This window comes from Anastrepha obliqua, chromosome 4, assembly GCF_027943255.1.
Source record: "Anastrepha obliqua isolate idAnaObli1 chromosome 4, idAnaObli1_1.0, whole genome shotgun sequence".
In the NCBI taxonomy this organism is placed as follows: domain Eukaryota; kingdom Metazoa; phylum Arthropoda; class Insecta; order Diptera; family Tephritidae; genus Anastrepha; species Anastrepha obliqua.
In genome coordinates this window covers 103,121,243-103,145,853 of record NC_072895.1, presented here as the reverse complement: position 1 = coordinate 103,145,853, position 24,611 = coordinate 103,121,243, and the positions used below count along the sequence as shown (strand labels likewise).

The following is a 24,611-nucleotide window of genomic DNA, read 5'->3' as shown; positions in this document are numbered from 1 at the left end:
AGCGTAAACGTACAGTTAAATTCAGTTTAGTATCAGTTTAATCGTGTTAGCTGCTACGTTGCTGAGTGTGGGCACTTGTACCCTGCCGGTTCGGATCACGATGTACCGAAACTGAAGGTGGCAGCTCCGAAAACCGGTACTTCCTTTTTCGGTACTTCGACAAGCTGACGTCATCAGTTGAAATAATACAAAACAAAAGAAAGAGAAATTGTTTTTTTTGGAAGAGGAAAATTATGCGAAAACAATAGAAACTGCCGAACACAAGAAATTATATATACACGCGCACACTTTCTTGCCACGGCGTCATCGGAAAAAGCTGCCTTTGCAAATATTTTTATAAATCGTACTTTCACAATTTAACACGTGCCACTTCATTTTTTTTCCATTTTTATACAAATTTAATTTCTGCAATAAAAGTGAACACCAACAACACTGATGAGAGAAATATCAACTGACACGGCCTCACGGGAAAAGTCAAAATTTCTCGCAATACATGACAGTCTCCTAAGTCTGATGAGACAAACTTGCTCACATGTAACATACGTTTACATCGGTGATTGTAGGTACTAACCAGTATCGAATAAAGGCAATAAAGTTTCTATGCACTTCTGTGCACATATACAAGAGCCGCCAAATTCTTTGGTCACGACTTCCCTTCTGTGCACTTAATTTAAAATTTATCTGTTTATGTATTATACATAAAGAATATTGAGTATCTTTTTGTAAATAAAACCAATTGCTTGAACATTTTATGGGGCGATTATTATACTTTTTATTACATACCGAATTCTTCACCCTTATAACTATAGGCAATTTTATTATTACTATTTGCATATAAAATTAAAACCAACCATATGCACATAAACTTAAAACCAATCTTAAATAAAAATTAAAAAAGCATGACACTTGCTTACCTTTTAGTAAAAGCAAGGCGAATCTATTAAAGTTGGTATGGGCAAATCATCTGATTTATTATTTTTCGCCGTGTCCATGTGGCTGTCAGCCCATAATGAATTTTTTGTTTTCTACTTTTTCAATACTTTGCTTTGACAATAAAACGAACAAAATATTGTTGTTAGTGTAAGGTGCTGCCATCTTTAATGAATGCGCCTTGAGTGAAAGGCTTATAATGCTGGCAGATTTGAAAAAAATCATGGTCCATGAATTGAGATATTTTTTTGTCAGATGTTTTATGAACAATCAGGTATCCATCCCTTTGATAAAAAATTTTCTGTATGTGACAAAATACTAAAATTTGGATTACGTTTTTTTTTTTTTTTATTTGAAAATTGGAAAAGTAATGAATTACAATCACAATGAATTAAAAAAAAAAGGATTACGTTTTATTTTTAAGAATATTATGATAAATGTTATTTTTGATTTGAATTTTCAAAGTTCACGTTTTGATCAAAACCTTCTATATAATTTGAAATGACACAACTATTGTGAATTTAGCTTCTCTTATTTGGTAAGATTAACGAAAATAATAAGAAGAAGCATTCCTTTTTGTTGTTTCTTTTTGCTACGTGTAGCGCATAGGAGTTGCGAGTGTAAAATTATTCGGTTAAAAAGTTAATTTGTGAATCTCTTTTAGAGCTCAAATAAGTATGAACTCACCGCCGGTATTTATTGACTTGTCTTTGGATGAACAGGTAAATTGCCAATTTCTGAAAAACATATATTTGCAATTGTGCAGTGAAACTTCCTCTATTTGAGGTTATGTTTTCTGTATATGATGCAGCGAGGTATTTTATTGCTACGGTCTTAACTCTGGTTATAATTTTTCAGGTCCAAGAGCTAAGAAAGTTCTTCAAAAAACTAGGAGCCGAGATCTCTTCCGAAAAATCCAATAAAGGCGTTGAAGATGATCTGCACAAAATCATTGGTGTTTGCGACGTATGCTTCAAAGACGGTGAACCCGCACAGATTGATGGCATCCTCAATAGCATTGTCTCTATCATGATTACGGTAAGAAATACTTTAGTCATATTGAACACGTTTATAAATTTCAAATTTCTTTGACACAGATCCCACTTGATCGCGGTGAAAACATTGTTTTGGCTTACTGTGAAAAAATGACGAAGGCCCCAAATGTACCCTTGGCAAAAGTTTGCTTGGAGTCGTTGTGGCGTTTGTTCAACAACTTGGATACATCATCTCCTTTGCGCTATCATGTTTACTATCATCTTGTACAAGTGGCTAAACAAAGTGACCAGGTTCTGGAAGTATTTACCGGCGTTGATCAGCTAAAATCGCAGTTCGCTAACTGCCCACCATCCAGTGAACAAATGCAAAAATTATATCGCTTGTTACATGATGTAACAAAGGATACAAACCTGGAATTGTCAGCCAAAGTCATGATTGAACTGTTGGGGACTTATACCGCTGATAATGCCTGTGTAGCGCGAGAGGACGCAATGAAATGCATTGTAACAGCACTTGCTGATCCAAACACTTTTTTGCTGGATCCCTTGTTAGCACTTAAACCAGTACGATTCTTGGAAGGCGATTTAATACATGACTTGTTGTCAATATTTGTATCCGATAAATTACCTTCATATATCCAGTTCTACGAGGATCATAAAGAATTCGTCACTTCTCAAGGTTTAAATCATGAACAAAATATGAAAAAAATGCGTTTACTCACTTTCATGCAACTTGCTGAAAGTAATCCAGAAATGTCATTTGAAACGCTTACAAAGGAACTACAAATTGCCGAAGATGAAGTAGAACCATTCGTTATAGAGGTATTGAAAACAAAATTGGTGCGTGCTCGTCTAGACCAAGCTAACCGCAAGGTTCACATCTCGTCAACAATGCATCGCACGTTTGGCGCTTCCCAGTGGCAACAGCTGCGCGATCTTTTGTATGCATGGAAGGAAAATTTGAGTACAGTGCGTGAAGGCTTAGCAAGTGTTTCGGCCGCACAACTCGATTTGGCACGCAGTCAAAAATTAGTACACTAACTAATGCCATCATTATCCAACAGCAACATACCACAACATTTTGGTATTTATATTTAAAAATGATTTAAATAAATTTAATTCGACGTAAGAAACCCAAGTTATAATTGATTTTATCATTATTGATCATTTTCATGAGGGCAACAGAGAGAACTTTGTAAACGATTTTTAGTTTGTGCCTGAAGTTAAGGTATTTTAACACATAACATCAACCGATTAATTGTGCTAAAGTCTTGATCGGTATACTTTGTTATTGATTTAGTATTGATTAATAGAGCTGAACAGTCGAACAGTTCCCACGACAGTCGGCTCTACGTTACAGGAACGACCCGGATTTATATCCGGGCATGGTATGTCTCTCCAGCGGCATCCCCCGTACACGTATGAGGAATGTTTATGCCGCTACAACAACTTGGGGGGTGATCCATATATCGAAAGAAGCTGGAGAATTTTTGTTTGTTTGATTTTTAAAATTTATTCTATTTATTACGTTCAAGGCAACCTGTTCACTAAATACAATAAGTCCGACACACATATACATACATTCAAATTGATATGGCTGAAATGTTTTGCAATTTGTAAAACATTTCGTTCGAAATTAGTATTGTTTTGAATTTGGTTGGTAGTATATTTCTAAAACAAAAATATCTTTTAGAAAATATTGCTTTTGTAGAAAATTCTTTGCAGTTTGTGGATGACGTCATTTTGCAGTACGCATGCACTGTAACTTTTATCTAAATATGTACATGAGTACAAAAATTGGTAGTTATAATTTTTCCAAAAATGGTTTTAATCGCTCTACGATTGAAGAGACTTCAGCCATTGCGCCTTTGCCGGTGTCACCACACATTAATGTCTTTGAAATGCAAGGTATTTCAGTGTAGCCCCACGATTTGAGTTTACTAATTTGTTCATCCGTCAGGGGGTGGTCGTACATACGGGTGTTCATTGCTGGACAAAAGAGCAATGGCTTGTGCAGATCCCAAGCGCGCACCACACACGTTAGCAGATTATCGCATATACCCTGAAGCAAAATAATTGATATAAAGATATTAATACTACACGAGGTAAACCATACACCAATGCATTTACTGCGTGATAAGACACAATCATACCGTTGCTATTTTAGCCAGGGTGTTTGCGCTGAGTGGTGCAATAAGTAAAATATCAGCCCATTTACCCAAATCTATATGTAATACAGGATCACCCCTCATTTGCCACATTGACCATTCCGCGGCGTCAATTAATATCTTTACTTTTGCAGGCAAAAGTGTGCTCTCGAAGAAATGTCTAGCATGCTGCGTGGGCACTATTTTAATCTGCAATTCATACCAATATATGTTTTAATATAAAAACATAACCTTCTGTTTAGTATATACTCACATTTATAGTGTAATCTTGTTCAAACTCTTGTATCTTTTCGATTAGCAATGGCAGTTTAATAGTCGCCACACTGCCCGTAACACCAATTAATATGTTTTTTTGTGGTTTCATAGCTTCTGTTTGGTTCTTTAGTATTTTGTGTTTGTTTTTTACTTAGTTTTGATATTGCACTTATTTTGTATTATTTATTTTCCTTGTTTTTCTCTTCTTCGAAACCCAGCTTGGACCACTGGGTCTGCTCCATCAAATTGTTTTGCATACGACAACCCAGATACTCTTTAGCTTCCTGTCGACACTGTGAGTTGTTATCGTTGTTCCGACGCAAACAGCTCATGTACAGCAGATAGTATTTTTTGCAAATATTTTCGTGATCAAGTGGAAAGCTTCCCTTCTCCGGTGGTGTTGGTATGAATGACTTCTGATTGAGCGTATTTGAATTCATTTGACAAAGTAATAATGCGATAGCTACCTGGGAACGGGTTTACAAGTTACCTATGCCCGATTACACAAATTCACGTGAAGCAAAATAAACAGCAGCGACATCTGTAGGAAGAAAAATGTTGTAAATTGGAATTTCGAAGATTATACATAATACAAACGCAGTCTATTCTATTTTTAATAATACCGTTCAAAACATATTTTGAACAGAATTATTATTCATATGAATTCACAATTATTAAGAACAATTAAAAATACTGAAATTTTTTTAAATTTTCAATTGTTACGGACTCATTTTGCAACACTTGATTTTATTTTATTACCTCTTTCCTGCTGCTTCATTTTACAGCACTGGCTTATGTTTTGTTTATTGATCTCTCTATGTCTGCATACACTATTCTACGATTGATCGAAAAAGAAGCCGGTAGAATGCACATATTCCTGAGAATATTTTTATTTATCTTACTGGTTTCGTTTAACAACGCCACTGAAGTTGACGTCAATGGCTATTTAACTTACTGCCCCTGCATGGGTGAGTACGAATAAGCAATGTTTTTATGCGCCCCCAATTGTTTTTAATGATCCATATCCCTTTTACTTGCGTTGTTTAGGTCGCTTTGGTAATCAAGCTGATCATTTCTTAGGAGCACTAGCTTTTGCGAAAGCTCTAAATCGTACACTAATTTTGCCGCCATGGGTTGAATATAAAAAGGGTGAAATACGGTCCACGCAAGTACCTTTCGATACTTATTTCCAAGTGGAGGCATTGCAGGAGTACCATCGTGTTATTTTATTGTCTGATTTTATGCAACAATTAGCACCAAAAATTTGGCCTGAAGACAAACGTATTTCCTTTTGCTACATGGAAAGAAAGAGCTTAAGTCCCAGCAAGACCAATAAGCCAGACTGCCATGCAAAGGATGGAAATCCTTTTGGACCATTTTGGGATACCTACAACATTTCGTTTGTGGGCTCTAAATTCTATAGTCCACTTAATTTTGATGTGCACCATAGTAATATGGCTACGAAATGGCAGGAGAAATTTCCTGCTACCGAATGGCCTATTATACCATTCACTGGTGCGCCTGCTAGCTTCCCCGTGCAATTGGAGAATCGAAAACTGCACCGCTACATGCGTTGGTCAAGTACATATGAAGACATGAAGCGGACATTTATTAAACATAAATTACCGCGAGGCGCCTTTATTGGTGTTCATCTTCGCAATGGCATTGATTGGGTGCGCGCCTGCGAACATGTGCGGGATAGTCAACAACTATTCGCTTCACCTCAATGTTTAGGTTATAACAATGAACGTGGATCGCTATATTTTGAGCTGTGCTTACCATCTAAAGAGCTAATTATCAGACAAATTAAACGTTTGATTAAGAGCGTTAAGCAAAGCAATCCGCAGAACGAAATACGTTCAGTATTTGTGGCAGCAGATGCTAATCACATGCTCTCGGAATTGAACACAGCTTTATCGCGCATGAATGTTACCGCCCATAAATTGAGCAATGATGACCCACACCTGGATCTGGCCATATTGGGAATGTCCAATCATTTTATTGGTAACTGCATTTCATCGTTCAGTGCATTTGTTAAAAGAGAACGGGACGTTAAAGGATTACCGTCCTATTTTTGGGCATATCCTAAAGAGAAGGAGCGCCAGCATGCAAGGACACATGAAGAGCTATAGAAAATGCGTTGCGCTTTACGACCAGACAAGATATCAAGTGTTTAACGCTGATTAAAAGTTATTTACCCAACATTCATCGCATTCGAACTACTAGTAATAATTCTCATATACAAGTACATACATTTATACATCACTAGGAATACATACATTCCTAAATGAATTTAAAGCATTTTACTTCAAAACATATTTTTAAAGCAATGTACTTTTAATATTTAATAAAACTCAAACTAAACTTAACTATTTCACATTATTGGACCTCGAACTTTTTGATCTTAATATCATTGGGGTGCATACAACTTTAGACAGACTCGGCTCAAGCTTCTCTAAGGCGTGACGTGCACGGTAATCGACTAAAATATTTGACTTTAACTAAACAAGCATAGTTATCACGAAAATGCGACATCTGTGCACTGCATTGAAGGATCACGCAGTTGATTACTTGTGGATACATACATACGTGTAGGTATAATAGATAGAACTTTTAGATTATTAACCGATATTTCACAAGCAGAAAATTGGGCTACGCCGGCTTAGTCATTTCCACGTATTTCATAGATTTATTTGCTGTTGCAGCCTATCAAGCGGCCACACCAGAGCAGTATTTTCCAAGCGGAAGTTTTTGCTGTGGGTAAAGACGCGGAGCTAGCCTACACAAAAACAAGAAACAACTCAACAATTAATATATACATGGACAGTCAAGCAGCTATAAAAACAATAAGCTCATATTGTATTAAGTCCAAAAATGTTCAATAGAAAGGCTAGTTGCGAACAGAAGGCTGCATATCTATTGGGTACCTGGTCATAAAGGCATTATGAGAAACAAAATAGTAGTGCTGTTAGACTACCACTTGAACAAGAGAACGACTTACAAAAACCCGTTAAATACAGTATAAAACGAAATGGATGGCTACATGAAAAAACGAGTGGAAGCTAGGTGGACTAATCTGACCACATGCAAAACAGCAAAAGTTATGTGTAGAAGTAACGATAAAAGACTAACTCAACTCGTACTTACGCCCTCGCGAATAGACTGCAGAACTATCACAGGTATGCTGACAGGTCATAATCTATTGGCGGCACATGCGTACAAGATAGGGATTGCTAGCAACGACAAATGCAGAAAGTGTAGAGAGGATGTTGAGGAAACTTTAGAACACCTTCTGTACGTTTGTCCGGCATTATTAAAAACGCGTTTAAAATGCCTGGGAGCACCACTGTTTGAAGGTCTGGAGGACGTCTAAAAAGCGGATCTCCCAGCTAGGCTTAGATTCGCCAAAAGCGTTGACATCCTACATGATGTCTACTTTCAGTATTAATAGAGGTCGGTCTTCATCTGGTATCGCTAGGGACCAAAAGGTTTATGAGAGGCTTAATGCCAATCAGGCTAACAACCAAACCTAACCTCCCTGCGTACTTATTATTGAAATGTTTGCATTGCACTTCAGCACATCCTTAGGTTGTTGGTCATCTGAGAATTGAACCTGCAAATAATACATACTTATTTTAAACTTCAACTCGGAATAATCCGCCAACAAACAACAAACGCCGCTTTAAACTTATTTGTTTTTATATAATATTTATTGGATATTTTGCGATACGTGCGTCTAGGAGCAAAATGATGTATTTATTTATGTATGTAGGTTTTAATTCTATTTTCTGTATCAACGATTCATTATTTATTCATTTTTTTATTTTTTATTTGTTTTAATTTAAAATACAGTACGAGTAGTGTATGCGTGTATTTATGTATGTTTCGTGTGTGTGTGTGTGTGTGTATGTATGAATGTAAGGTGTACGCATTAGGCGACTTATATGATATTATATACAAAGTATGTTGCTTACACGGTTCCATTCCGTCTGTCTTGTCTATCGCGACTTAACCACCGAAATCGAAAATTAAATCGCTTGTGTTTTCTTATGCGCGTACGATCGAGGAGGCTGGAACTCACACAAATTCATTTAAGTTTTTGATTTATAAATTTTTGTTAATATATTAATGTAATTATGTATTCATGTATGTATGTATGTATTTATGTTTTATGGTGACAGCTGGAACCGTATGTAATCATCATTTACTTTTTTACGCTCTCTACATAGTATGTATGTATGTATGTTTGTATTTCTATTTATTTATATAGCTTATATTATAATTAATAGATAATAACGAACATAAAATATTCGAATTTCAATAAATATATACAAAATATTTATTACATTACATTATTATTCATCATTTGCTTATGCATGTTTATTGGAAAATATACATACACAATATACTTATATGGTACATGATTTCGTACAATGGTAATAAGTAATACAAACTATGTATAACGAAAAAAACTAAAACTAAAATCAAACAATTTCCAGGAGGTGCAGTTTCAAAATATTTAAATAAAATTTATGTACGTATGTATGTGTGTAAATGTCTATTATGTTCAAGTATTAAAATGAGAATAAATAGGTGCAGAGAAAGAATCTCGCTTTGGGCAAGTGCGTGATAGAAAATTCTATAATTTCTTACTGTTATTAACATTGTATGCCTTGTTCTCTTGCTTTGTTGTTTTTTATCATTGTAAACGCTTGAAATTTTTATAACTCCACCTTTTAGTTCTCATTTTCTGTACTATTAGTATATGAAACTAATTAAATATACCTAAAATAAGTGTTGAATGAAACTGGGCTCTTCATTAAAAAATGTATGGTATGCAATAAAAAAATAGTAGTACTATATTAATTTATTTATATATTTATATTTGTATATATATATATATGTTATATATATAACTTGAAGTCTTTCCAAGGATCTCACAATCAAATTATGCAAAAACGTTCACAAAAGTTGTTCATTAGAATGAATGATATTAAGTCTCATGTTAATCATCATTCATTGCTGTTCATTATTTTTTTTTAATTTGTTTGTCTTTGAATTGCAACTTAATACGGTTTTGTAGTAAACCACAACAATGTATGCAATGGACAACACTATTTTTTCATTTAACACGTCTTGTAATTTGTACAGTTGAAGATTATGTTAAATTTTGTATTTATGTATTACTATTATTTTTTTTTTTTTTGTTAGCATGTTAATCAGTTTGCAAGTGTGTTTGTGAAATACGCCTTTAACATATACCAACATAAAAAGATTAAAGATAATTAATAATTAATTATCATTTCAGCTTCAAAAGGCCCTACTTGAATGCGATGCTAGTTCTTGTATATTATAGATAAATTCACAGAAAATCAAACGCATAGATTGGAAGGTGTAAACAAAATTGAGTAACAGTGTTTCAATGCAAATTTAATTGTTATGAATTCTTAACTAAGTCTAATCGTATACAATTGAGCGTTTGAGTTTGGTTTTGTTGGATAGCATGGCCAAGGGTGTGCTCGAGCTTTAATAATTCCGCCTGTATTACTTTTTATGAGTTCGAAAGTAACTTTTCTGTAAAAATTGGCGACATCATAGTTCTATCAACAAAATGTTGCCAATCTGTTGTTCATCAATAGCAAAACAATCGTAATATATAAAATTTTCTATTGCGCAATTGAGATGGTGGACAAAATAAGTAAAGTTAGTACCGAACAACACGCCCAATAGACTTGATCAGAGGTGGGTGTGCATTATGGCTCCATAATAGTATGTAATAAACGATATCTATTCAATATACAGGCATGTGCTACAATTCGTTTTCGCATGAAGTTGACACCGAAAAAGTTTTCCGCTCAATTTTAAATCGCAACGGTTTGGCATGTGACACAAATAGAAATCGTCATTTATTTTCCGTTTCGAAATCATGAAGCAGTGGTTACACGAAATTAGTGGAATTAGCTGAATATGAACGACTTCATTAAAGATATAATATCGCTACTAATAAGCACGGAATAAAGTTGCAAAGAGATGTCGTACTTTAATATTGAGATAACAGCTTTGTATGTACACTTACACAGCCATCTGCACAGGCTCGGAATGTGATTCACCGTCACCTATGGTTTTTGCGACTACAATATAGGGAGCCATAGCGAGAAAGAGTAGACATATTGACCTGGTATTACTAGAAGAAAAGGACACACGCTCAGTTCAACCCAGCTCAATTCTAGGACCAAGTCTAACAATTAAACAGCTATCGTTATACACTGAACAATAACTCTTTGGGTCAAAGCTCTTTTGGAATACTCGTCGTAAGGCTACAATTAAAATTGGTCTTGCAATTAAAACAAAAATACTTCCGGAATAAAAAAAGAAAATAAAAATATTTACCATTTAAGTTATCGTCATTGGGAGCCATTACAACTACTACTTGGTTCTTCGTTACCCGAACGACCCGGATTTTCATCCGGCTAAGAACTATCACTCCAGCAAAACAATGTCACAAAACATGTTTTAAGTACACAACAATTGATTGTCAAAATAAAAACACCAATATGCTGAGCTACCGTTAGGATTATTATAGTATCACAAAGAAAAAAAAAAAACAGAAATCCAAATCCAAAAGCCTAACCTCCATTACTTTGCATTCTTCTTCTTTTTAAAATTGTTCTTGAAGTTCAACTTTTAATATAATATTTATCTAAACGTAGCATTGCTCCGTTATAAAATAAAACAAATAAATAATTGGGACGAACACTTCTGTTAGGTGTTTGGCCGAGCTCCTCCTATTTGCGGCGTTCGTCTTGATGTTGTTCCACAAATGGAGGGACCTGCAGCTTTAAGCCGACTCCGAACGGCAAATGACTTTTTTATGAGGAGCTTTGCTCCGTTATAGAATACATATCCATTCCTTCCACCTTTCTTGTTTATAAAAGGCATGACAAAGTTTCATCTAGAATGATTATTCCCTTAAACAGTTGTCACACGAGTCAGTTATATTTTGTATTTCTGAAATAAACTACTTCCTGATATAATAGATAGCATACAAGAGCTCGCATCGCATCATGTGATGGAAATGAACGGCAGCAATACTCGTAGTTCGGCATGAATTAGCATGAAGCATTTTTTTAGTATAACGAACTTTTTTTGTTTTTGTATTTAGTTACATATTTATGCATTTGTCAGCTGGTAATTGTTGTTTTTTATGCTATGCTTCTTGCTGTGTTTATTTTTTGTTTTGCAGAATTCAGAATTCGTGTTTAAGTTGATATATCGGTGTAAATATATCTGTGTATATTCTATATATCTGTATATATATATGTATATCTATTGTTGTATTTTTTTTAGTGCAGAACCACAATTACTTCTACTACATGTGCGCAAGGCCTAAAAGGTTATTACAGAGACTTCATCCTCTCATCTGATCACACAAGAGACACACACCTTCGATGTACTCATACAATCGTCATGACAGAATGCGCCACATTGTTGACAAATAACCATTGCATTTAACGAACAGGCACAATTGTCCGCTTCTGGTGTTCGGGTGATGCTTCCACTGCCACCACCTACACCACCACTTCCAGCGACACCTCCGCCGCCAGCTGCAGCGGCGGCAGCGGCAGCGGCAACGGCCTTGCTTACCAATTGTTCGGCATCCAGCGCTCCGGCATTGGTTGCAGTCACTATATAATTACCGTCGGCCATAGTTGCTGCTCCACTTAGATTATCTATATACGTTATATTGCCTGTAAAAAGAAAAACAGAATTGATAAAGGAAAATATGTTTAAGTATTGACATTTTAGTAGCGTTTATTGACATTATTAGCAGTAGTATTAGAATCAATAGAATTGCCAATTGTTAATATTATGATTATCTAATTGTAGTGCGATCTCGGCGCGGCAAACTTGTAAAATGGTATTAAGGTGCGCTTTTAAAGAAGTAATTGATATCATGTGGGCTTTAAATTAAGCCATTTAGGGTATTTTGGATATCTTTGCTGCATCGAAAAAGAAGCACGTCAAAACTACACCCCGACACATTTGCAACCTCTCGTACTATCAAACACATCTGCAAAACCTGGTGAGCTTATGTTCAAAGCTCGTTCCCATCACAATCGGTTCTACGTTACCGGAACGACCCGGATTTATATTCGGTCAAGGACTGTCGCTCCAGCAGCATTCGCCGAACATGTATGGTGAATGTTTATACTGCACAACAACAATAACCCTTGCGGGTTCAATCCACCAATGAGGCTTCATTTTAGCTCAAGGGAATCTCAACTAAAATCGGAAGTTGTGATCTGCTTGTACTGTACAAAAGATTCGTATTCAATAGGAGAAAAATAACGGTGTTTAACCCGGGTTCTTCCGGGCCAACGTAACATCTTCGTTTGTGATGGGTCTCCCATAATGGCATTTACAAAACAATAATCTCTAAAGAGGTTGATTATCTTTGGTCTTTTGTCTGTCTGTAGTTCGTCAGGTGCAAGGGATGGTATTGCTACAGAGTGACAGGCAAAGGGTTGACTTGTCCTTTTGCCAATGTGAAGCAAGTGTCTACGCTTGTCGTCCATTGAGATGCATTCCTTTCATTTACTTTTTTCAGTCTTCGCCCTTAAGCTTTAACCTACCACTTTGTGAGAAATTGAAAATATATTGGCCGCCGACTTTTCCTTATTAAGTAGAACTTTCAACAAAAACAGTGCTTTTAGGAAATTGATTGAAGGTAACGCTTTATACTGTTGTGAGATTTCTGAATCTATAAGCGTTTGGCTTGAAAATGCATAAAATCATTTAAGAAGTATAAAAAATGTGAAAAATAATTTATAATATAATATTTTAAATAATTTCCAGTTTTTCGACAAAGTGTTTTAGGGTTATGTTGAAAGTGTCAAGTGAAAAAACAATTCACTATTTATAATGAAATCAAACCAACTAGAAAACCATTTCTATCAAACAGCAACACATTCATATCTCAATGTCTTGAATTCACGTACCGGTAGTAAAATTGCGTCGCATCATGCTAGCCGTTGCATTCGTTTTCATAGCATTTATTTGATGAAGATGGTGATGTTGTTGCGCACTGTGGTCAAGCATTGCATTAGAAGAATCAATATCGACGGAGGCAGGACGCCCGCGTCCTGTTATCGGTATTCCATTTATATTGTGCAGTTGACTCTATAAGAAACAATAAGGTATCTACTTTAAATATATGTATGTGGCAATAAACACACGTTTATACACTCACGAACCTGTGTCGTTTGTGGTACCGGAGGAGCGCTAGAAGCTCTTGGTGCCTGATTATCAGCTGCGCCTACGTTCGCCCGATGCACCAACACATATTGTCCACCACCATTCCCGTTTTGATGTAGATCATGTTGTTGTTGTTGCTGTTGTGCAACTGCCGCTGCTGCTGCCGTCAATTGCTGTTGCAACCGTGGATTGGCTGCGACGTTGGTGTGAATAGCGCTGGCCGCTTGCGGTGTGAATAGATGCCTTATAAGTGTAGGTGAGGGTTTTCGCTGAACATATTTCTTACGTGGGAATCCCATTCGTGGACCAATTACCTAAAAGTCAATGCATTCGATTCAGTACTCATATGAAACGAACTTAGTTAAAATATGATGAAACTTTCCACAACACTGCTTCAATTTGATTGTGCAAACATTGTGCAATGTAATTACCAATTACCTTATATACACCAGGACGTCCAACACCCATTATATTTGTAGGAATGCTTGTTAAGTCCTCTTGTTTGATAAAATTTTGTGATGATGAAGCGCTTGATGCAGATGGAGCCGAGGTTGCTACAGATATGGGGCAAGTAGGAGGTGGTGCTGCTGCTCCTGTACTGGGCAATGTCAGAGTAGTTGCTATGTTACTCTGTGATAGCTGTTGCTGCTGCTGTGGATGTTGGTGTTGTTGCTGATTTAATATAGCCGAAGGTGGTCGTAGTTGTGCCTTCAAATTTTCACGATTTGGACTGTTTTGGATAACTGCTTGGCATATTTGATAGCTACGTTCCAAATTGACAGCACCGGGAGGCAGTTTATTTACTGTTTTACGACCTTTACCCGTAGCTAATTTACTCGTTGGCCGTTGCTGGGCAATTGTGGTTGGGATGCCGGCTTGTGTTAAACCTTTCATGGCACTGGCAACATTGACATTCGTTGTGTTAACATTACTGATGTTCGGTGCAGCGTTCACAACAAGCTCAGCTGAACGCGCTGATTTAGCGCTAGCGCTACTAAAAGGCGGGTAGGTATTCACAGCTGCGCCAGGTGGTATAGTTACAGAAGCGATGTTCGCGGTTGTACCCGCAACTGTTCCTGCTGCCGTACCACGAGACATTGTAATAAGATTCATTTGCTTTGAAATATATTTTGTCGCATTAGACTGCGCTTGTGTGGCTAATGATTGAAAGGCGGGCATATGTTGTTGTTGTTGTTGTTGTTGCTGTTGAAAGCGCTGAAGCTGTTGTTGCACTTGAATTTGATGCTGCTGTGTTGGACTAGCAGAAACCATATTGCAATTAGCTGCCGCGGATACTGTAGGAACCTGTGGTTGCGTCAAAAAGTGCCTTTGCTGTGGCGCCTGTTGCTGCAGAACCAATTGCTGTCCAATGTGTTGCTGAGCCGTTAGACCGCCAGGGGTTAGGTAGTGCTGACCGTTGGTGCTCAATTCAATAGCCTTACGTATTGTCGACAGAGTTTGATGCGACTTTTGTGAATGTTGTTGCTGCTGTTGCTGCAAATGCTGTTGTGCCGAAAGCGCTATGGTTTGAGTTTGCTGTTGTTGGGGTTGTGGTTGTGCTGCCTGAAACGTAAATTGCTGTGCTGCATGGTGTAAAAGTTGCTGTTGGTGGTCTATGTGTTGTTGTTGTTGTTGCTGCTGCTGTTGTTGTTGCTGTTGCTGATGTTGTACAAGGAAATTTCCTATGATTTGACCATTTGTATCTACGAGTATTTGTCGCTGTGGTGTGTTTTGTCGCTCCGGCGGTGTTTGCTGCTGCTGCGACTGTTGAGCTTGCTGTTGATGCAAATGATCGATAGCCGCCGGTGATGGTGCGCTCAATTGTATGGTGACATTACCTACACTGGCACCACCAGCACCTCCATCAAGACGACTACTGCTACAGCCCATATTTATTTCGTTCACGCTGTCGTCCGAATTGCTATTAGTTATTACAGTGCTGGACACTTCCATTTCGTTAGCCGCCATTTGGACATCACATATCATATCAGAGCCCAACTGCAAAATATAAACGAATTAATTACAAACCATTCAGCATTCAATTGCTGTCCTGTATACCTCATAGTCAGTTTGCTCATAATTTAAGTGGCTACGGTGCTCTTGGTTTTCCGGTCCACGCAAGTCCTGTTGCTCTTCGAGTTGCTGTTGATGTTGTAACTGTTGTTGTTGTTGTTCTTTGAGTAGTTGCCGGTGCTGTTGTTGTAATTCGTCAACTATATCACGTACAGCATCATTGTCGTCATCATCTTCTTCATCCTCCTCATCCGCCTCGTCATCGTCATCTTCATCAGCCTCCGCTCCGATATCACCATTATCCGCGCCTTCACCAACACTGACACCCATATTTCTGCAATTAACAAGCGCCGCCGCATCATCAGCACCTTCTACACCGATACAATCTACGACTTCTTCAGCTTGAGCTGCTTCCACGCTTGGCATATCTACATCTCCAACTGAAATCGTATTTAAATTTTTCACTTTTATAACGCCTTGATGCGTTTGAATCACACCGTTAAAACTACAAGATGATGCTTCCGTTGGCTGTTGTAATTTTATACTGCCGAAATTCCAATCATGCTGTACATGATGGAACAAATCCTCGCTCTTCTCAGCCATAGACAATATAATCTGCTGCTGTTGTTGCTGCTGCTGCTGCTTTTGTTCGGGCGATAATCGTGCAGGAACTGGCAGTTGGGCCGTTGTGGAATACATCATGTCTCCACTGATCGTCGGTGCTGAGGTCATTGAAGATGAGGAGGACGAGGAGGCAGAGGATATGGCCACTGACGAAATACAACTGCCAAGTTCTTGTTTATTTTCGAAGAGATTGTCACAAGCATGAGATGTTGTACCTGTACAAGACACAAAACACAAAATAATAATATTACGTCCATGCCACCTTAAGAGATTTGGGCTACTCTTAACGCTGTAATTATCTTTGAAGAATTTTGGTTTTTTTCCATGACAGTTACGTTTACATAATCTCGAAACGACGCTGATATATGAATAGATGTATATGTTCTTAACTTTAAACTAACTACAAATCGGCAACTGGCTTCAATGTAATTTTTAAAATTTTTTGAGTATCGGGCTCGAACTTTGGACGTTACCACCCTTTGTATCTTAAAATTAACATCTTTTTATGGTTTCTGCAGCAGTATAATACATTCCTGTGGCCACCTTAGGAAGGGCGCAGGTTCGAATATCTGTGCATGAAACACCCAAATGAAAGAAAGATTTTTCTAATAGCGGTTGTACCTCGGCAGGCAATGGCAAGCCTCCGAGTGTATTTCTGTCATGAAAAAAACCTCATACAAAATATCTGTAGGTCCCTCCATTTATGGAATAACATCAAGACGCACACCACAAATAGGAGGAACACGGCCAAACATCCCAAAAGAATACAAGCGCCAAGTATATATATAGTAGTTTAAGCCCCTGTAAAATGTTAAATGAGTTGTTTTTACAGAAGCGGACCATGGGAAAGGGAGTGTTACATTATTTGGTTTGAGTGGTCATATGAAGAAGTGATTAGTGACATGCGACCTTTTTCACATATTGGACATATATAAAAGGAAGGCTGGTGTTGTGGGACGTTCTGTGTGTGCCTATCGCACATACATGCATCATACATACATATGCATAACTTGCTTAATTCCTCGAACACCTCATACCACAATGCTAACTTTACGCTTGATTTTGTTAGCGAATTTTTAAAGTTGGGGTTGTATTTGGATACTAATTTCACCTCGCTATACATATTGATTTTACAATAACTAACTCGCTTGCTACATTTGTATCTTTAAGAGAAAACACTTCTAATTTCTCAGACCCATGTACGCTTTTCGAGCTGTTTTCGGCCTCTGAGTCTATATTGGAATAAGCAGCGCTTATTTGGAGACCGTACTTTACAATTCATAAAAATAAGTTGGAAAGAGTTCAGTTCGTTCTATATGCTCTAAATGAATTTCTCTACCCTATTCAGTCAGATGAGTCACGCTGCCGCTTGTTCAGTACTTCTTCATTACATAGTAGAAGGACTTTCTTGACCATATCTTTTATATCTGACTTGGCCACTGGAAGAATTGACCGCCTTTCTCTGCTATATAGGTTGTAGTACCACTAACCCACTCTTGTGTAACCCACACTAAGTATGTACTTAAAGCTAAACTGAAAGACTTTTCTATTTATAATTAATCCAATATAATGACCTCATCTCCCGGTCATAGCTGAATGGGTTGGCGCGCGATCGTAAGTGTGCAGGTTCGTCTCTCCCTGCATGAAACACCAAACAATAGAAAGTTTTTTGTAATAGCGGTCTCCACTCGGCAGGCAATGGCAAACTTCCGAGTGGATTTTTGCCAAGAAAAAGTTCCTCATAAAAAACCATTTGCCCCTCGGACTCGGCTTAAAATAATTAATATGATAGATTTACGTTAGGGCGATTTAAGTGGGCGATCTATAGCATTGAAAGTTGCCAACAACATTTTTTCTCATTTTTCTAAGTATTTGAGGATAAAGGATAAAGCGAGGAACGTTTTTTGCCTTTTGGAACCACACGGAATTTCTATCTTTCTATCTGGTCAACACATTTTTCGAATAGCCAAAATATGTTTAAGCTGTTGAAACAAGACAATACATATTTTACGCTTGCATTTATGCGATTTTTTTTCATATATTAAAAGTGATCGACGTATTTTTTGTAAATACTTTTGAATAATTACCTTGATCTACTGAATCACAGAAAATAAATTTCTTCTCCTTTACGTTACCCCCGTCGACAGGTGTTAGTAAAGCGCTATTTGTACCTGAAAATGGAAATTTATTAAATGAGAAAATGAAAAAGAGATTATAAGAATAAACTAAAAAGTTTAGATTTTAATTTTCTAAATCCGATATCGTAGTTTAAATTCTTACCTGCGCTACTGTCGGTACTAACTTCACCGGATTCCAATACGTAATTGTGTGCGTCAGCAAACTTTTGTTCGATAAGCTCATCGTCATCATCCTCCCCGTCTTCAAGTGAAATTATCGAACAAGCATTCAATTGCTTCCCTTGCGTTGGGAAGGACTGCAGTGTTATACCGCCGCTTGGTCTAGGTGATGACGAAGCTGGTAATATCGAATTAACGTTCATATATGAAGAAGTTGATGGCAGAAGTGTTTCAATACTGTTACAGGTACTATTTCCCACCGTCGATATTGCTGCAAACGAAGTCTCTTGGTTTTGGAGGAAATTTGACGTTTTCAAAGACATATCGGATATAGTATTACCAGTGACGCCTTCTTCACTACTAGCTGAAGAGATCGTTTCCTTCAGTAGCAGTTCAGCATTAGATTGCTGCTCGAATTTTGCATCGTAGAGATTGGTGTTATACATGAAACTGTCCGTTGTGGGCGCCTTTGTTGTGAATGAATTTGTTGTTAAACTATTGCTGCCACTCAACTCTTGAGAACTTGAAGTAGCTGAAGATACTGATGGGGAGAGCGTTTCTTTAAGTTCGTCGCCAACACCATGGCTTACTTCTGGTTCTATGCTGTTTGCTGCGTCGGTTATATCGTATTCATGTTGGTGTTGCTGTTGCTGTTGATGTTCCTGCATTATTGGTGTGTCTATTTTCATTTGTTTGCTTTGCGTTCGATTTTCATAGATAAAATCAGACTCCGAACGTTTGCGTATATTGCCGCTGCTCCCGCACTCATATTGCCTCTCATGTTCCAAAGAGTTTAACGTTAAGGTTATTTTGGATTCTTTAGCAAACGTTTCTGCTTGAACGCCACTGCATTCTGAGCGCAATAAATCAAATGTTGAGGATGAGTCCGTGCAACCAATATTTTCCTTAAAAAAAAAAAATAGCTTTAAGTCATATGTGGGCACTCCAAGGGAAATACAATAACTTTAGAATGGTAATGAATATATATTACTGTTATAGAAATTATCATTACATGATTCACTTACCAGATCGCAAATCGTGTCAGTCTGTTTTTCATAATCGGTTGTGGAAGATTCAGTTTGTTCTTGCTGACGCAGCTCTTCTAATTTTATTTCTTGCTCGCTTTTAATTGCATTCGCATTGATGCTTTTAACAGATTCATCAACAAATTCTTCTTCCTCTTCTTTAATATCTACAGAAGACGACGATGTGGTGTTTTCAGTACTTTCAGTACTTGCTGCTGATGTCGCTGTTACCATCATTGCTTGGGTTGCGGTTGCGGTGGCCGTTAACGATGTAGTCGTTGAAGCTGCTGGTGTTTTCGTAGATGTCTTCACAATTGTAGCAACCAGACCGCCTTTACTCTCCAATTTGAATTCCAGACGCTCATCCATTAAATTAGTATAACTATCACTGCTTTTGCCACTACTATAACTTATATTGCTGCTACTGCTACTAGTACTACTGGCGCGATTATAGGATTTTTCTCCCCATATTGGTTCAAAATGTTTCAATTTCCATGGATCTAATTTGTTCTTTTCCCTTTCGGCTTCGGTTTTCATCTTCATTTGATTTTCGGGCGTGAATTCACCTTCCGCCAGCCGTTCACGCCACTCCAAGCAGGCACGTGCAAAGAACTCATTGTTTAGACTGGATGGACCCAATTTTATAGCTTCCATTGTAACGGTGGATTCAGAAGTGTTCTTGCGTTCAACTTCGATGGCTTCGCGATCTACGCTTGGTAGCAATTGAATGAGGTTATACTGATATAGTGGAGGCAGCATAGAAAAGGTTTGTTTGTTGAGTAAGGCTCTCAAATTGGTTGAAGCTAATATTGAGTCCGGTGTTTCGAGGTCTATTTTTCCATCCTTTGTCTGCTCAATTTGAGCAGCAGTGGAAATTTTCTTGGAAGAACGTCTACGAGGTTTAAAACTAAACCCTGGTATAGATGCCAGCACTTCACGCATTGTGGACGCTTGAGTGATTGCTGTAATGGGCGTAGTCATAGATGCGGCTCCAGTCAATCCTGTAGCGGCAGCCGCAGCTTTGGCTTGTTGTTGTGCACGTCGACTACTGCTGGCACGGCTTGAAGGGCTCGGTGTTGCGTTCTTTCCACTGGTGGCATTAATCACAGTATTGGCAGTAGCAGTTGACGTTGCAGCGTTGCTACTCAACGTTGCTGTCGCCGTAGCTGCAACCTTTTTCTCGGGTGGTATAGGTTTAACGATGATACGAGGAACATGACGCCTAAAAGTTCAAATTAAATATTTAATATTACATGTACAATAATAAATAACTTAAAAAATTTCATGTAGACAATTAATAATAATTATATTTATTGTAAAGAACTTATGTGGAAACAAAATAGGGAACATACCGTAAACTGTGGCTGTGCTTAGCGCTATTTGAAAGTTTACTTCGCGAGCTATGTTGTTCGATCGCTGTATCTAATGCTAACGGGTCCTTCTCCTCTTCTTCACTCAAGAGATTTACTTGTTCAGTTTTTTCTGCAATAGGATCAACATTTATTTTCTGTCGCACCGAAGGCGAATGGGATTCCATTTTCAGTGAGTCTTGTTGGGATGTTTTTGGGCGATAAAATATTGATGTACCCAGTAAGGTCGTTCTCATACTCTTAGCAAATAATTGCGGATCAAGTTTCTATCCGATTATTTCTTTGGAACAACGAAATCTAATAGAAAATTAAACATTAGGATTAATAAAAATTAAATATACAAAAACTTCAGATATAAAATATCAAAAACTACCTACTTTGAACTACAGTCAAATATTGCACTAATACGAGAAAATTTAGCTTTCAAATTTTCCAGTCTTATCTGAATTTTTTTTTCAATTCTAATGGTTTGTTTGATGTAAGCCTATATAATGGCAAATTGTTTTGATTTTTAGGTAATGGTAAATACAAGTAATATTAATTGAATGATATTTTTACTTATTAGAAAATCAGATACTGGTCGACGTACGCACTCCTGAAAATAATTCGTGTGCATCTTCTTCCAATTTACATACAGCACTCGAATAGCTTGCGTACCAATATCTCTGTTACATTGTTTATTCCTTGAGGTTTTTTACGCAAGCTGGGGTAGAATTCTCTGTAGATTCTAGGATTATATTGATCTATCTCTGCAGATAGATTAATGGCGTAGAAAATTAGTTGGATATAGTTGTCATTTCACTAATTGACTTCTTAAAGCCATCTATGTAACAATCTATTAGCTAAGATTTGTTCCACAGTCGGTTCTACGTTACCGGAACGACCCGGATTTGTATACGGCTAAGGACTGTCGCTCCAGCAGCATTCCCCTTATGTGTATGGAGAATGTTTATGCTTCAACAACAATATTTGCTAATAACTCATAAGCGACAAGGATTTTTCTCAGAAAGCCAGAAAACATCCCTTGAAAAACAATTGATTATCGAAAAAACACGCACTTCTTATTTTAGTAGCTCATTAAGGTTAGTCAGCTGTTCAAATTTTTTGCGAAAAGGACTGCTATTATAAAAATAATCGATGAGAAAGCCTGTTCTAAAATGTTTTATAATTAATTCAAATGTGCAATATCTGATATTTACTTTTAGTACAGCAAAAACATCGTTTATTTTGTTTGATGAACTATTAGACAAGTCATTATGACATGAGTAAATTTTACAAAGTGGGCACACATTGTTATATTATTATTTTTGGAAATAGGTTTATGCCGATGTACATATGTGCACTTAAAACTCTTAGATTTATTTATCAAAATATGTCATAATTTAACGTACTTTATATAACGAAATGTAGACCTATAGCACATTCAAATATAGTTGCATATATATTTACCTAGTACACTAGCATATCAAATTGGTTTAATGCCTTGAGTTTTAGAAAACCAATCTCGTCTAACTATATATGCACATACATGCATACATAAATTAACGCCCTAACCTTCTTTCTTAACTTTTTACACGAATATATTTAGTTAATTTCATTCGAATATGTTGTCTCCGGTGAACAATAACTATAAAATAGTGATGCACATTTTTTACACTCCAAGTTTGTTTTGTTTTATTTATTTACCATACAAAAGGAAATGCTTGGCTTGGGCTTTCTTTCTTCTGTATCAATCAGAACTACAAGCCTCTGTTTACAAAGTTTTGAACTAGACCTCAAGTGTTTTACACTCGGTATAGTGCGATTAGCGAATAAATATTTTAACGACATATATATACATATATATAGTTCAATCAGCCCTAATATACGGGTGCGCAATATATACTTACATACTCTTTTTAAAATTTAGACTTACTTGACCTGTGGACTCATTTTGACCCTGGAAAAGCCAACTTCAGGTTACAAAAATGAGGATTGCAATTTTTCTGCTGTCGAGACTGACTCGGCTTTATATCCAAAATTGTTGCGTTGCGTTTTTTCTGCAATTTTTCTATAGCCTCTGAAGCACATTTCTTCTATAGATCTCAGATTTATCGCATCACTTTTCTTCCTACCCGTGTATAGTGGTGGATGGATAAAGTCGTGCGTCGTTTATTCGTTCCCGTTTTTTGATTTCGTTTTTCCTTTGTATCCATTCATTCCATTTATTCAAATCATTTTCATCAGATTTCTTTTCATTGCGTTTCTCTTCTTCCCACTTCCTCCCCTTATTTATCAGAACTACCTTTTCAACTATTCTTTTTTCAATTGCTGGAATGTCTTTGCAACTATTTTTTTCGAATATTCATCTTCTCATTGCCTGTAATTTAATGATTTTTTCGACTATATCAGATCCTCCTACTCCAAAGTAGTTTACATTTACTTCAATTCGTTTTCGATAGCTCCTTTTGCGATTATTAATTCAGTTTTTCATCGAATTTGCATAAAGTAGACAGCGGAAGAATGAAGACAAACTAACAAACAAAAGCAAATTTTCCTGTTTTCGTTCGTTTTTGACAGACACAGCTGACAATCATAGAACCAACTCCTTTTTTCTCGCACTTATTCGCCACACTTGCATCACTCTCCGAGTCTAGCTATCTTTCTCTAACACCAATGCAATGGCACAGTTATTGCAATTCAAGTTTTTCTTTTGCATATCTTTTCACTTTTTTCGATCTACAATTAACTGCTTAGATATTATTTTTATTAAGTCGCACATTATATAAGAAATTCATTATTCGATTGTATATCCACTATTTCCGAAACTGAAATGCTAATTATACGATAGTTTTAGATTAATATAGCTTCATTTGTATGGACTTAAATTTTATGTGCCCATGTTCTGCTCGATTCAATACTTTCTGACAGGGTTGCTGTAGGACAAACTATCTGACTTCTTACGCTTCTCTACTTCAATACAGTGATGGAAAACAATACACCATTTAGGGCCATTGTATCCATGTCTAATTAGGTGGGTGCATAATCAGAAAATAAAAGCTAAATGCTAAGCAAGTGATTTATTAATGTCTGGATAGGAAACATTTTTCTCTTAAGTTCTGCTAGATAAAATAAAATTTATTTTGCTATTATCTTAAAAGCTTGCGATGTTTTTTGAATAAGGGAGAATTTAAAGATAATTTACTTTCTTCATGATAGAAGATTTTTACGATAATGCATAATTTTTGTGGAACAAGTTTAGAAACTGCAAGCCGCGCAATTAATAACTACTTTACAAATATATTATTATGGCTCTTCGAGATATATGTAGCAATAAGGTTTTTTCAGCGCTCAAGAAATTTGGTATCCAATTTCTTGTTTTATCTTATATTATTATAAAATTACCTTGTTAGAAAAGCAAATAAAACACACAAATGACCAAGATAACCAATGTAAAAAATTCATTTGAATTAAATTTTGGTGTATTCACCACGATTTTTAACAAAAAATTCACAATGGTTACAATAACGTCAGCTAAACAGACCTTGATGAAAATGGAATGGTGTTGCCATTAAATAATGTCAATACGAAGGGAGTGGGAAACGGAGATTGTGACTATGTAACTTGGATAACTAGTCACTTAAGAAGTACATATAATGATTATGTTTTATCATACGATTGTAAATTATAATCTAACTAA

General features: G+C 36.7%; 5 protein-coding genes across 8 annotated transcripts; 2 read left to right on the top strand and 3 right to left on the bottom strand.

The window, feature by feature from the left end:
• Window positions 1–1,507: 1,507 nt before the first annotated feature.
• On the top strand, window positions 1,508–3,063 carry LOC129245568 (eukaryotic translation initiation factor 3 subunit M). The gene is made up of 3 exons (XM_054883822.1): window positions 1,508–1,652; window positions 1,789–1,968; window positions 2,028–3,063. The coding sequence occupies exons 1-3, from the start codon at window positions 1,608–1,610 to the stop codon at window positions 2,964–2,966; spliced, it is 1,164 nt and encodes a 387-aa protein (XP_054739797.1). The 5' UTR covers window positions 1,508–1,607; the 3' UTR covers window positions 2,967–3,063.
• Window positions 3,064–3,513: 450 nt separating this feature from the next.
• On the bottom strand, window positions 3,514–4,457 carry LOC129246047 (phosphopantothenoylcysteine decarboxylase). The gene is made up of 3 exons (XM_054884556.1): window positions 4,347–4,457; window positions 4,079–4,282; window positions 3,514–3,987 (listed from the first exon to the last, which is right to left on the bottom strand). The coding sequence occupies exons 1-3, from the start codon at window positions 4,455–4,457 to the stop codon at window positions 3,730–3,732; spliced, it is 573 nt and encodes a 190-aa protein (XP_054740531.1). The 3' UTR covers window positions 3,514–3,729.
• A 70-nt stretch (window positions 4,458–4,527) lies between these two features.
• LOC129246048 (cytochrome c oxidase assembly protein COX19) lies at window positions 4,528–4,867 on the bottom strand. Its single transcript, XM_054884557.1, has one exon. It carries the CDS (start codon window positions 4,786–4,788, stop codon window positions 4,528–4,530), a length of 261 nt encoding a protein of 86 aa, XP_054740532.1. The 5' UTR covers window positions 4,789–4,867.
• A 290-nt stretch (window positions 4,868–5,157) lies between these two features.
• LOC129246019 (GDP-fucose protein O-fucosyltransferase 1) lies at window positions 5,158–6,717 on the top strand. Its single transcript, XM_054884511.1, has 2 exons — window positions 5,158–5,316; window positions 5,396–6,717. The coding sequence occupies exons 1-2, from the start codon at window positions 5,166–5,168 to the stop codon at window positions 6,478–6,480; spliced, it is 1,236 nt and encodes a 411-aa protein (XP_054740486.1). The 5' UTR covers window positions 5,158–5,165; the 3' UTR covers window positions 6,481–6,717.
• Window positions 6,718–8,036: 1,319 nt separating this feature from the next.
• LOC129246098 (polycomb protein Asx) lies at window positions 8,037–23,815 on the bottom strand. Of its 4 annotated transcripts, none has more exons than XM_054884639.1 (11): window positions 23,349–23,815; window positions 22,848–23,291; window positions 20,915–21,229; window positions 19,563–20,784; window positions 18,521–19,442; window positions 18,328–18,411; window positions 15,662–16,455; window positions 14,042–15,601; window positions 13,603–13,917; window positions 13,348–13,528; window positions 8,037–12,096 (listed from the first exon to the last, which is right to left on the bottom strand). In XM_054884639.1, the coding sequence occupies exons 3-11, from the start codon at window positions 21,166–21,168 to the stop codon at window positions 11,765–11,767; spliced, it is 5,664 nt and encodes a 1,887-aa protein (XP_054740614.1). In that variant the 5' UTR covers window positions 21,169–21,229; window positions 22,848–23,291; window positions 23,349–23,815; the 3' UTR covers window positions 8,037–11,764. The 4 variants fall into 4 exon arrangements, with proteins under 4 accessions (XP_054740614.1, XP_054740615.1, XP_054740616.1 ...); XM_054884640.1 differs by having other exon boundaries at window positions 23,355–23,815; XM_054884641.1 differs by having other exon boundaries at window positions 23,692–23,815.
• Between the last annotated feature and the right edge of the window lie 796 nt (window positions 23,816–24,611).